Raw genomic sequence first — 13,037 nt, 5'->3', positions numbered from 1 at the left:
ACTTTTGTTCTTTGTTCACAGTACGTTAACCAATACTTAGTCGAGAATATTTGTGGCTTTGATCCAACTGCTAGGAAACTGAAGGTTAATTTAAAGCTCATTGATGAATATATCAGAGGTAAATTTCCACTTAATTATGGTCTAAATCTATACCAACAGCAACAAAACACAGTTGCAATCCAGAGACTTTTATTAGAATAAAGCAAGTGGCTCATACATTCAATTTTTAGGGGAAAATAGTTCTGATTATAGTCTTCTAAAAGAAGGGGCATTGTCTGTAATCTACTGCAGTCCCCAAAGTGACTGTCTGTGCCACACATATGAGAATTCAGAAGCACCTCTGTCTCCCACTTATTGACTACATGTTCATAATTCGCTAAAAAACAAAAGCAAATAGGGGCTGCAGTGAGACTAGGAGAGAAGTATGTTAAGCAAAAAGGCAGCTATTATCTTTAGTTTCCATGAAGAACCAAAGAAAATAATAGATCATGAGTCTTTATAGACTAGTAATGTAGACTTTTTGGAGGAGGAACATCAGCAGGAATCAAAGCAGTGAGGCTCCCAGGTTGGAAAAGGTGATGAGCCCTTTGACCACAGAGAACTGGTCACATATAAGGGTAAATATACATATACAAGCACACATTTCTCTATGTGTGTATATTACCCCACCAGAGACCTGAGGCCAGTTTTGTTTTGTTTTGTTTTGTATTTTGCTGCTCAGCTAGTGGGATCTTAGTTCCCTGACCAGGGATCGAACCTAGGCCCTCGGCAGTGGAAGCACAGAGTCCTAACCACTGGACAGCCAGGGAATCCCCCTGAGGCCATTTATATGACTAGAACAGTAAAGAGTGAACTTAAAATTTTGGCTCTTTTTTTTTTAACTCATTTAAAAAACTAATCATTAATTGGAAAAATGGCTCTGTAGAAATCTCTTCACTAAGCCTATCTATCTCTCCCCCATTCTCTTTGGAGACTCTGGACCAAGTCACAAGGGTTTCTGGACTTCTGTGACACCTATATTAGGCAGAGAGGCTTGGAATCAGACTCCTAGGATAAGAGAAAGGAAAAGGCAACTCAGAGGAAGACAGCCACACTCTTCAGGCTGTCTGTGGCAGTGGAAGCACATAGCACAGTGGAAGCACAAAGCAGTGAGCGAGGACGGGTGGATGAGAGAGAGAGATCTTCTGGCTTAGGAAGGAGAGATACTCCCAGAAGCTCGGGAGTGCTAGACACGAGATTCACATAAAAGTTAACATGAATTCATGTGGACTGAGAGTGGTGTGAGTAAAGATTAGAATTCCTGTTTGGAAGGTCTTCTGTGTGCCCTCAGGGCCATGGACTGATTCACAGAGCCTCTGCATTCACAGGTGTTGCAATTATCACTTCTAAGGTGCTGTTTAAGGAAAACGGTAACGGCAGCAACAACAAAAATGAATACGTGTTCACTATATATTTGTATACACTGTACTTGGTCTATACTTGTTCACTGTTCACTGAGGGCTTAAAACTCTAGAAGAAGTATTTTCTATGTCAGTGCCTAGTTGCTGCTTTTCCCTTTGGAGTAGATTTAGTCCCTGCTGTGGACCTGGCACTGCCCCATGTGTGACCCGTTTGTCTAATTGATATTCTCCCTGAGTCCCTACTCCACTTTGGTCCCCATCCAACCTGCCAGCCCCTTGGCCTAGAGCCAGACCCTGCTGCCACTTGTGTCCCTTCAGACTGATGCTCCCCTTCTTGGGCAAGGACTCAGGTACCCCCCAGTGTCCAGTCCAGTCCCTCTGTCAGATAGGAGCTAGGGATGAGGAACAGGCCCCTCCCCTCTCCACCTTGAAGGCATGTTCAGGAACTGGCTCTCAGCCCTTAATAAAGGCATCGTCCATGGCATTGTACCAATGCTTCAAGGGAGTTTCTTCAGGCTCACCTCTGATTTGCCTATCAGAACTACCTCCTATTGTCACATATAGCTCTTTTGTTTCAGGAAAACATGGAAATTTCTGTTTCCTTTGCTTGCCCTCACTTTGGACTGTGCTAGCTGATTCCTGAGCAGCCTTGATCTCCAATGCTCCCAACCACTTTCTTTTCCAACAGTGTCCTCAGGTGCCAGGAATTCCAACTGCAGTTAACAGAGCTGGATTCAGCCAGAAGCTAATATCCCCTAGGCTCCCCTACCATGACCACCAAACCTTTAGCATTACCACAGTCTCTGAAGCAATCAAGAAAGTTCATAGACCACCCAGGTACCAACCCTCTCTCCTTCAGATGCAATTGTATCAGGAAATTCTAAGCTCCGCATTTGGGGAAAGGAAAGAGAACTCTTGGGGCACCTTTCTGCTTGTGCCAGAAAAAGAGGAGTCTTCTGGCAGGGCACTCTGCTGCCCAAGTTTATCTGAGCCTTCTTCTAGAAGTAAGTAAGGCCCCTACTCAATGGCTCCACCCAGCATGAAATGCCACCAATACCTATAGGTTCTGCCCAGGATGGGGAGGGACTTTTGGCATAGCTCCTAACTCACCAAACCTTCCAAACTGATGATTTTGCCAAGAAGACAGAGTCAGGGCTGGTGATGTGCCCACACTTTTTTAGGCCTTCTACTTCCAACTCTTACTCCACTTCATCCTAGCTCTAGTGAGATCATACGGTATTTGTCTTTGTCTGACTCATTTCACTTAGCCTAATGCCCTGTAGTTTCATCCATGTTCTTGCAAATGGCAGGATTTCCTTATTTTTTATGACTGAACAATATTCCACTGTATGTATATATCACATTTTCATTATTCATTCATCTGTCAGTGAACACCTAGGTTGTTCCCACGTCTTGGTTATTGTAAGTAACACTGCAGTGAACATGAGGGGTGCAGATATCTCTTCAAGATAGTGATTTCATTTCCTTCAGATATATACCCAAAAAATGGAATTGCTGGATCATACGGTAGTTCTATTTATAATGTTTTGAGAAAACTCCATATTGTTTTCCATAGTGACTGCACCAACTTACATTCCTACCAACTGTGCATAAGGGTTCTCTTTTCTCCACATCCTGGCCAGCACTTGTTATTTCTTGGGGTTTTTTGTTTGTTTGTTTTTTGTTTTGGTAATAGCCATTCTAACAGATGTGTTGTGATATCTCATCGTGGTTTTGATTTGCATTTCTAGAAAGGGTTATTTTATATTCTGGTGGAATTCCAGGCAGCTGTGTCCCACCTTTATATCGAGACAGTCATCTTTGAAGGAGCACCGGGCAGCTTTGTTCAGCAGGCTTGGCTTCCCAAGACTATGCCATTGCATGTGAATGTTGCTGACATACTTCCCTTTGGGGGACCCACTGACTCCAGTGACCACTCCTGGACAGCTGTGCATAGTGCATCAAAAGCCTGCTACCCTCTGTTACTCTGCCTAAAGTACTCACGTAGTTAGCCTTCTCTACCTGAAGACCCGTGACCTGACCACCTTGTAATGGATCTGTTCTCCTCACTCCATTTTGGACCTCTGATGCCAGCCTTGCCTGGTTTTTCTGTCCCATGTCCCCTTCCCAGTGGGTTTGGACAGACGTTTTCTACCAGGAAGTGTTCTCAGACCTAGAGGTAAGAAGAGCTGTCTCCCATTCCAAGTGTGACCAGAATCACTTAGCTGTCTAGAAACTGTGTTTCTGCAAGTAGCCATACTTCCTCCCCACACCTAAATCCAAGCATCTATAGGTGCACAGACACTGGTCTTAGCAGGAGTTCCCCAGGCCCTCCACTTTTCCTGCGAGATCCCCAGGGCTCCTCTTCCAAAGCAGCCACAGCCTCAGTGCTATCACCATCTATAAAGAAACTCACCAGCTTCTTCCATAAAATACCACCATGATCCTCCAAGAATGACAATGGAGGGAGATGCTCTACCATCAGGGGGCAGGACTGCTGGACTCACAGCCCTGATTAACTTCTGTCCTCAAGATTCACCCTTCCCCGGGAGATCATTCCCTAATTGCTATTGCCACCACCGTGGCCGCTCTACTGTGTGCTGTTCTCCATCCCTCTCCATTCCCGAAGTGGGGCAAGACTCTCTCCTTCACCTCCCACTGCACAGCTAAAGATCGGACAGGATTCTACCAGCCATCCAGAAATAGCAAATATGAATACAGCACTGAACTGAATCTGCACCTGTGAGGTTGTGCCGGGTTCTTTTAAATGAGTCAGAATGAAATGGACAAGGAAACAAGAAAATTGTTTTGTCCTATAAATTTGGCTTGGATTTGGCTACAGTTCCCTACCACTTTTTCAAACCTAGTATTCTTGGATAGTGGTCTCTTCCAAGACTTGTTCCTACTTGTCGGAAAAGAGCTGCTATCACAGTTAGATCTGGGTTTAAGAGGGAGTCTAGAGTGTGATATTTATGAGCTGCTCACGAATTTCAGGCTCTAGAGGTAGAAACATCCATTCCATTCTAGAATAGATTCCCTTGTCCTGAAAAGAACCGCTTAAAGGGCCCTTTTAGTTAAGATATGAGACAAGTACTCACACACTGTTCAGGAACTATTTTGGAATTTGGTAAAGACCTGGGGCCTAGGTGCTTGCCTATTTCCCATGCATTTCCCCTCCAGTTTCAAGTCATCTGGGGGAAAAAGAAAGAGAAAAGTTAAATTAGCTATTTTCTTTCGTTCCTTATCATTCCTTTTGATTTTAAATTTTGAAGTTTTCCAACAGTAGTTATTGAATTATGAGAAAAATGGTTTTATTTGTCAGGGTAACATCCCATTGCTTTGATATCTGATAAAGGCTGTTGAAAATCAGTTTAATGAGAACATTTTTCTATTTAAGGCAAACATTTTTCAAGTTCCTTTGTCACTCATTTTTTTTCATTTCAGTGGATGTTAAAACAATCTTTTATCCCAAAAGGATTATAAAAATTATATCATACTTTTTATTAAAGTAGTTTAAAAGGTCAAATAGAACTAAAAGCCTTCTAACAAAGAAGTCACTAGCCCATCCCTTTCCTCTCTTTTCCCCAGTTCCTCTCACCATGCAATTCTTTTTGACTCTTTTGACTGTTTCTTCTGTTGTTTTCAAATTTTCTATATTTCTAATATTATGCACTATTGCTATCTTTTGAGTCATTAATTTAAGCCTTGTCAAATGATTTTCTTCTTATAGATGAAAGTTTAGTTCTGTTATACCACAATTTTCTTATCCTGCCCTCCCAATGAAATTGTATTACAATTTGGAGTTAAATCAAAATGCAAAGTTTACATGATTTTGCCTATTCAGATATCCACAGCTGAGCATTGTAGCATATTTTGATCATTCCTTTTTCACTTTTTGTTTTTCCTGAAGTAAATAATTGCCTTTTATTTTTTAAATTGCTTAGTTTTCTTTGTACTTCATAATTATTCTCACCCCTTCCATTTGTCTCTCCATATTTTTAATTTCCCAAAAGGTCAGTCTTACCAGGTAATTTTTGTTGGTTTCAATTTCTTTTTTTCTTAAAGCCATCCTTCCTAGAGATCTTAATATTCTTTGAATCTGGGGGCTTCCCCCACCCCAGATCTGCTCCTTAGCTGCCTTCCTGAAATTTATTTTGCTGCCGTCAGAGGCATTTACTTTGCCATTCTCTTGGTTCATTCTTCCTCGATCTACTCCCATGTTTTGAGGTAGCATATCTCTAGTAGTTTCCTGAGCACTAGTGCATGAATGGTAAATTTTTTGAGACTTCATGTCTGAAGATGTTTTTCTTCAACTTCCACATTTGATTTGCAGTTTTCTAGGAAGTGTAATTTTAAACACGTTGCCCCATTGTCTTTTTTTGGGGGGCTGCGTTGGGTCTTCGTTGCTGCGCCCAGGCTTTCTCTAGTTGCAGTGAGCGGGGGCTACTGTTCATTGCAGTGCGTGGGCTTCTCACTGCAGTGCCTTCTCTTGTTGCGGAGCATGGGCTCTAGGCACGCGGGCTTGAGTAGTTGTGGCATGCGGGCTCGGTAGTTGTGGTGCACAGGTTTAGTTGCTCCGAGGCATGTGGCATCTTCCCGGACCAGGGCTCGAACCCATGTCTCCTGCATTGGCTGGCTGATTCTTAACCACTGAGCCACCAGAGAACTCCCCCACTGTCTTCTTTTAGAAATTGAGATATAATTCACATACCACAGATTTCACTCTTTTAAAGTATACCATTTGGTGGTTTTTAATATGTTCACCAGGTTGTGCAATCATCACCACTATCTAATTTTAGAACATTTTCATCACTTTAGAAAGAAACCTGGTACCCATTAGCAGTCACTCTCCTTTGCCCCTCCCCACCCCAGCCCTTGGCAACCACTAATCTACTTTCAGTCTATATAGATTTGCCTATTCTGGACATGTCATATAAATGGAATCATACAATAGGTGGCTTTTGTATGTGGCTTCTTTCACTTAGCATAATGTTTCAAGGTTCATCTATGTCCAAGCATGTACCAGTACTTCATTACTTTCTTTTTTTTTTTTTTTTTTTTTGCTGTACGCGGGCCTCTCACTGCTGTGGCCTCTCCCGTTGCGGAGCACAGGCTCCGGACACACAGGCTCCGCGGCCATGGCTCGCGGGCCCAGCCGCTCCGCGGCATGTGGGATCTTCCGGGATCGGGGCACGAACCCGTGTCCCCTGCATCGGCAGGCGGACTCTCAACCACTGCGCCACCAGGGAAGCCCCCATTACTTTCTTATAGCTGAATAATAGTCTATTATAAGGATATACCACATTTTATTTATCCATTTATCCGTCGATGGACATGTGGGTTGTTTCTACTTTTTGGCTATTATAAATAATACTCCTATGAATATTTGTTTACAAGTTTTTGTGTGAGAATATGTTTTCAGTTCTGTTGATACATAACTAGGAGTGGAATTGCTGGGTCATATGGAAACTCTATGGTTAACTTCTTGAGGAAATGGCTCCATTGTTAGAAGAAACTTGGAAACTTCCAAGCTTGCTGTTGAAAAGAAGTCTGAAGCCTTTCTGATTCTGCGCATGTAAATTTCTGATTCTGTGCATGTTTTCTTTTGTTTCTCTCCAGAAGCTATAGAATTACTCCTTTATCTCCAAGACTGTGAAGTTTCATAATGATATGTCTTGATGTGGGTCTGTTTTCATCCGTTGATCTGAGCACTCACTGGGCCTTTTCAGTTGTGAAACACAGGTCCTTAAGTCCTGATGATTTCCTCCATGGCATCAAGGCTGCTACTTACAGCTGTGCAGTCTGTGCAGTGCACAGATGTGCCCTGCTGAGGATGGTGGGGGCTGAAATCTAACCAGAATTCCATTCACTAAACTGTGTGCTTCAGCTTAAGGCTACATCTGCTTGGAGGAGGGTATCTCTTTCCTCACACCTTTTTCTTTTTTTTTTTTAACTTTTAATTTTATATTGGAGTATAGCCGATTAACAGTGTTGTGATAGTTTTAGGTGCATAGCAAGGCGACTCAACCATACATATACATGTATCCATCCTCCCCCAGACTCTCCCCCATCCAGGCTGCCACATAACATTGAGCAGAGTTCCCTGTGCTATACAGTAGATCATACACCTTTTTCTGCTCAGCAAGCCGTGTGCTTATAAAGTATATTCATCCATGGTAGGTGTCTTTTTTTTTTTTTTTTTTTTTTTTTTTTTGTGGTACGCGGGCCTCTCACTGTTGTGGCCTCTCCCGTTGCGGAGCACAGGCTCTGGATGCGCAGGCTCAGCGGCCATGGCTCATGGGCCTAGCCGCTCCGCGGCATGTGGGATCTTCCCAGACCAGGGCACGAACCGGTGTCCCCTGCATCGGCAGGCAGACTCTCAACCACTGCGCTACCAGGGAAGCCCTGTCTTTTTCTTATTTACACAAAAATGACCTAGAGGTTAGTGGAGGCCCTACCCTCCCTTTTCTGTGTTCCCTCTTTTGAACTTCTCTGATTATTCAGACATGGGATCTCCTAGACTCAGCCTCAAAATTCCCTATATTTTCTGTCCTATTTTCCATCTTTTTGTCTTTTTGTTTCACTTTCTGAGACATTCTCTGAACTTTTAATCCTATTGAGTTTTTGTTTCTGCGCATTTATTGTTTGAGAGCTTTTGTTCCTCTTGTTCTCTAAATATTTGCTTTCTACAACATCTTGTTCATATTTCATGACTGCAATGTCTTATCTCACTGAGAGTATTAATGGTAAGTAGTTTTTGAAGTTTTCTTCTCCCTGTTGTTTCTCATCTTTCTGTTTTAGTGTTTTGGTCTCTGTATCTCATCTTCTCTACATCACACGACTGGGCAACCTTCCCGCCCCAACCCTAGAAATTTATTCCTCAGAGAGGGTAACCTAGAAGATCTCCGGACTGGGGGACATCAGACACAACTGAGAGGAAGAGTACCAGAGTGAAAACAGAGAGAGTATGAGTGTGTTTACTGAATGCAAAGACCCCTGTAGGCTTCCCACACTAAGCTCCAAACAAAAAGGAGCAAACAACTGATACCTGTGCCATTGGAATACAAGAAAAATATCATTCAACTTTTATTTGTAATGGTTTTATCACATCAATAGCGAGTTTCTATTTTTTGTTTAAAAGTGTTTTAAAATAATTTAATTTAAATAAACAGTAAAGGGACTTCCCTGGTGGCGCAGTGGTTAAGAATCCACCTGCCAATTCAGGGGACACGGGTTCGAGCCCTGCTCCAGGAAGATCCCACAGGCTGCAGAGCAACTAAGCCCGTGTGCCACAAGGACTGAGCCTGTGCTCTAGAGCTCGCGAGCCACAACTACTGAGCCCACGTGCCACAACTACTGAAGCCCGCACGCCTAGAGCCCGTGCTCCGCAACAAGAGAAGCCACTGCAGTGAGAAACCCGCGCACCGCAACGAAGAGTAGCCCCCGCTCGCCACAACGAAAGCCCGCATGCAGCAACAAAGACCCAATGCAACCAAAAATTTTTTTAAAAGATACACTGCTTGCGCATCTTGGGTTAGTTTTTAGTTGAAAGGGAAATGCAAAATATTATTTGTATTTCAGCAAGTCTTTAAACTCAGATATATTCAAATAATTTACTATATCCTTTACAAAGGAAGAATTACTAAATCTGTGCGCATTGGGGCTCTGCTGAACTGCAGAGATCTGGCGTCTATCCACCACAAGAGGGCAGTAACACTCAACCGTTGTTACTGGGAACCCAGCCGACCGATGGAGGCTTCATTAGAGAAATCATTAGAGCCAGTTGTTAAGGCATCAATCTCTCATTGAAACGGGGCAGGGAAACAGGAACCTCCACCCAGACAAGTTCGGAGCTTCTGTCCTCGGTAACAGTAAGACAGGAAATAAGCAACAGGGGCTTGTGAAAAGGAGCGACCTCGCTCCCCATCCTCTAATCCTTGAATCACCATGGAGATGGCTGATTAGCTTAATAATGGCTGCAGATAGGGGTGTGATCATTTGGATGTCGGATAAGAACACTGGCAGGCGTCAATGCAACAGGGCTCTTAATGGGGATCTGGGAAAGGCAGAATAAAGGCTGTGGGGAGTGGCAGAGCTGTTATATCTCAGAAAATTAGGACTGGTTTTAGGAGTGTTCTAGAGTGAACTTTAGATTCATAACATTGGAACATTATGATAATCAAAGTAATCTTTGCAGCCTATAGCGTTAACTTTTAAAGTTTCCAGGAAGCTAATTAATACAAAAAGGGATCAATTACAACAAATGCATCTCAATATTTTAAGTATGTATGTTATTGGTCTAGTATTACCCATAATATGATATGAATCAGGTATTTTTAATGTGCTCTCATGACCAGCACCTGTTTTAATTTCTATTCATAATTGTCACTAATGTTACTGAAAAGACTTAGTATTTGAAAAGCCTAACTTAATTATTCCACAATTTAATGTTGTTTCAATCAACATTTATTAAACACCTACAACTGAGAGAAGACAGTACCTCTGTGTGCGTGCGTGTGTGTGTTAAAATAGAATTTTAGAAAATTGTACCCACGTGTTTTAAAGTGAGCTTCAAATAAAAATGAGACTTGAGTATGTTTTCCATATTTTATGTGCCTTTCCTGTCCCACATTGTACCTTTTGTGGTAGTGATGCCTTCAAAACCATAGAAAGTCTAAGCCTAATTCAGGGAAATTTGTTCCTTCATGTTGGTAGAAGATAGAGAAATAATATATGTTCTGTTTTGTCATCCTAATAGATATCCATAAGTGACATAACTGTCAGTGTTGTTAATGAGCTACTGTATAGAAGACAACATTTAAAACCTCTTATTCAATTATAAGTATCACTTAATAGTTTGATTCAACTCAAATCAGCAAACATTTATTGGGTTAGGAACTGTATTAGACACTAGAAGTAACAAAAATGAGTAAAACATAGACCTGAGGGTAGAAGGCACCTGAAAGAAGGAAAGTAATTAACATTTTTTTGAGCAACTACTCTGTGACAGATTTTTGCATATCTTTTCTCATTAATCCTCATAGCAATTCTGAGTTATCTCTGTTTTTTGGAAGAAGAAACAGGCTCAGAGCAATTAAGTGACTTTTTTCAAGGTCACAAAACTAGTTGGGGTACAGTCAAGATTAGAACTCAGATCCTTTCAACTTTAAAGTACATTCTCTTTCCATTGGACCATTCTATCTGAATATTAGTCACTGACTGACTCCTGGGAAAAAGTAACTTTTACGAGTGGCAGCTTAATAGCAGTCTAACATATGAAATGTTTTGGTGTGCAGTGATTATATGTTTAAAAATAATTTTTAATAAGAAAATATTTCAAACACAGAAGTTAAGAGACTAACACCTGTGTAGTCATTATGGAGCCATATTCTATATCCAACCTTAACATTATGCGTGGTTGATTCAGACTTTCTTAAAGAAAGAAAACATTATAGGAACAGTTGAGACTTTCTATACCCCTCCCTGATCCCATTCTCCTCTCTTCCTCCCTAGAGCTAATATTATTATGAATTTGGTATTTATCAGTTTCATCATGATTTCTTACTTTTACTACATGCCTATGAATCCATAAACAATATAATATTTTCAGGTTTTAAAATTGTTTTTAACTATATCTGAAAGAACATAATATTCTACAACTTATTGTTCTCAACAGTATGTTTTTGAGATTTATCCACAATGAAATATGTAGCTCTAGTTCTTTAATTGTTAAATGCTGTGTAGTATTCCATTATATGAATATAAGGAAATTTATTTATCCATTTTCCTGTAATTACATATTTAAACAAGATTCTGCTATGGTTTTGACTCAAAATATATCTAATGAACTTTAGTCATAATTTATATTTTATATTTTAGTATTAAAATATATTTTAGTAATAAAAGTACAAAACTATTCACACTAACTTTTTTTTTCTTGGTGCAGATCATTCTCGAATTGAAGTATGGAAATTTGGTAATACTGCTATCGAATACTTATACCACTGGGCACACATCTGTTCAGCTCTTATGAAGCTGAACAAAAAAATAAATAGTGCCATTTCACCCCCATTGCCATCCAAGACTGACTCCTATGTGCATGCAAAAATGCCAGGGGGAAGCTTGCTAGGGAAATGCTAATGGAATTGCTACTGTATTTAGGGTATTTTTGTCATGTTCAGTTTTGTTAACTATAAAATAAAATATTTTCATTTGGAAAGGAGTGCCACATAAACATATTCTTCTCCTAGACATTTATCTCAGCACTTTATAAAACCCAAAGTGCTACCTAAGGAGAAATTTGATCTAAAAAATATCCAGTTAAGGTAGCCATAACCAAATGTATGTTATAGAATATATTTTAAAGTTTCCTTTTAGTTTTAGCATTGTATCTGGCATGGGACTATTACAGTTCATTGGGCAGAGTTATTTTAATTTTTTTAAGGTACAAGTGAAGAAAGGCTGACGATTTAGAAAAAATGGCAGTTTTTACATCAAAAGAGCACCAAGTAATAAAGATTTTAAGAAATGGACTGGGAATTGTTTTTCTAATTTTTCAAAGACTTCTATGAGCACCACTTCCTCCCCATCCCCATCTCCACCCCCCACCCCTACTTACCTTAACAACTTAAAAGTTATTTCAATGAATAGAAATTCTGGGAAAATGTTTGTCCATGACTCACGGAAAAAAGAAAACACTTTTTAAATAACAAAATCCTCTCAAGTTCAAGAACTGCAAAAAGAATTTATATTTATTTAAAGCTTCTTACTACAGCAAACTTTACTGCTCTGTTGTGAGATTTCATCTTTGCAATAAGATATCTGATGACAGAGTCCATTTTTAATAAAATTTTGGGAAATTAAACTTCATTTTCTTTATTTGGTTGACAAAATGTGATGTGTTCCAAACATCTTATATTTTGAGATTGGAGGTCCCTTTTTAACCTTTTCTGATAAGATGGCAGTGTTATTACCAGTCCTCATCTCTTGGATGATCGCATGCCCAGTTTTAACCTATAAGCCTGTTTCATATTTGGAAGTGGTCTTTTCAGGGCATTTGCAGCAACATTTCTAGGAACAATGTTCTTGAAGATATTAAACTGATAGCCACATATCGTGATGGCTTCAGATCAAGCTTATAAAGAGTCCACTGTGAATACAAATGGCATTTTAGGCAGCAAGGAGGGGAAATTTTTGCATACTGCCACCTGGTTTAACCATTATCATGGTTATTATTTGATTAGCTCTTTCTCCATAGTTTATAGGTAACAATGATACTGCATGGTGTAGACCATCCAGACCACTTTCCTTTATCATGGAGTTAACTAAATGGCATCTAGCTTAATGATAAATTATCACACACTTGCATGGCATTTTAACTTGTTTGAAGTATCAGCATTTTCACATACTAGCTCATTTGATCCTCCTCATAACGTGTAAGGTGGCAGTCTCGATATTACAATACTATGCCCATTTTATAACCAAGGAAATAGGTTCAAAGAGTGAGTTATTTAGGTCACAACAGCTAGTAAGAGGCACCCACATGTCCTAATTTCTGTTTTATTGCTCTTGCCAGCATTCCAGACATCTCACCAACACTTTCCAGACTTTACTAGGCTAAAGACTATGCTATTAGTC

The 13,037-nt window shown here is 40.4% G+C and overlaps 1 protein-coding gene across 8 annotated transcripts in view; it reads left to right on the top strand.

Annotated features, from left to right (window-relative positions):
- EFCAB5 (EF-hand calcium binding domain 5) overlaps window positions 1-11,918 on the top strand; it is a 123,059-nt gene extending 111,141 nt beyond the window's left edge. For 5 of the 8 annotated variants that reach the window (XM_082604544.1, XM_082604543.1, XM_082604545.1 and 2 more), the window contains 2 exons: window positions 22-118; window positions 11,347-11,918. In XM_082604544.1, the coding sequence (XP_082460670.1) occupies window positions 22-118; window positions 11,347-11,540 (291 nt within the window). In that variant the 3' untranslated portion in view covers window positions 11,541-11,918. Of the gene's footprint in view, window positions 1-21; window positions 119-8,201; window positions 9,935-11,346 lie in introns of those variants that run through there. The other 3 variants (XM_082604549.1, XM_082604548.1, XM_082604546.1) reach the window with 3 other exon arrangements.
- The last annotated feature ends 1,119 nt before the right edge of the window (window positions 11,919-13,037 follow it).

The sequence above is a fragment of the Mesoplodon mirus genome (assembly GCF_964341445.2).
Source record: "Mesoplodon mirus genome assembly, chromosome: 18".
Taxonomy (NCBI): domain Eukaryota; kingdom Metazoa; phylum Chordata; class Mammalia; order Artiodactyla; family Ziphiidae; genus Mesoplodon; species Mesoplodon mirus.
This window is presented reverse-complemented; position numbering and strand designations above follow the sequence as displayed.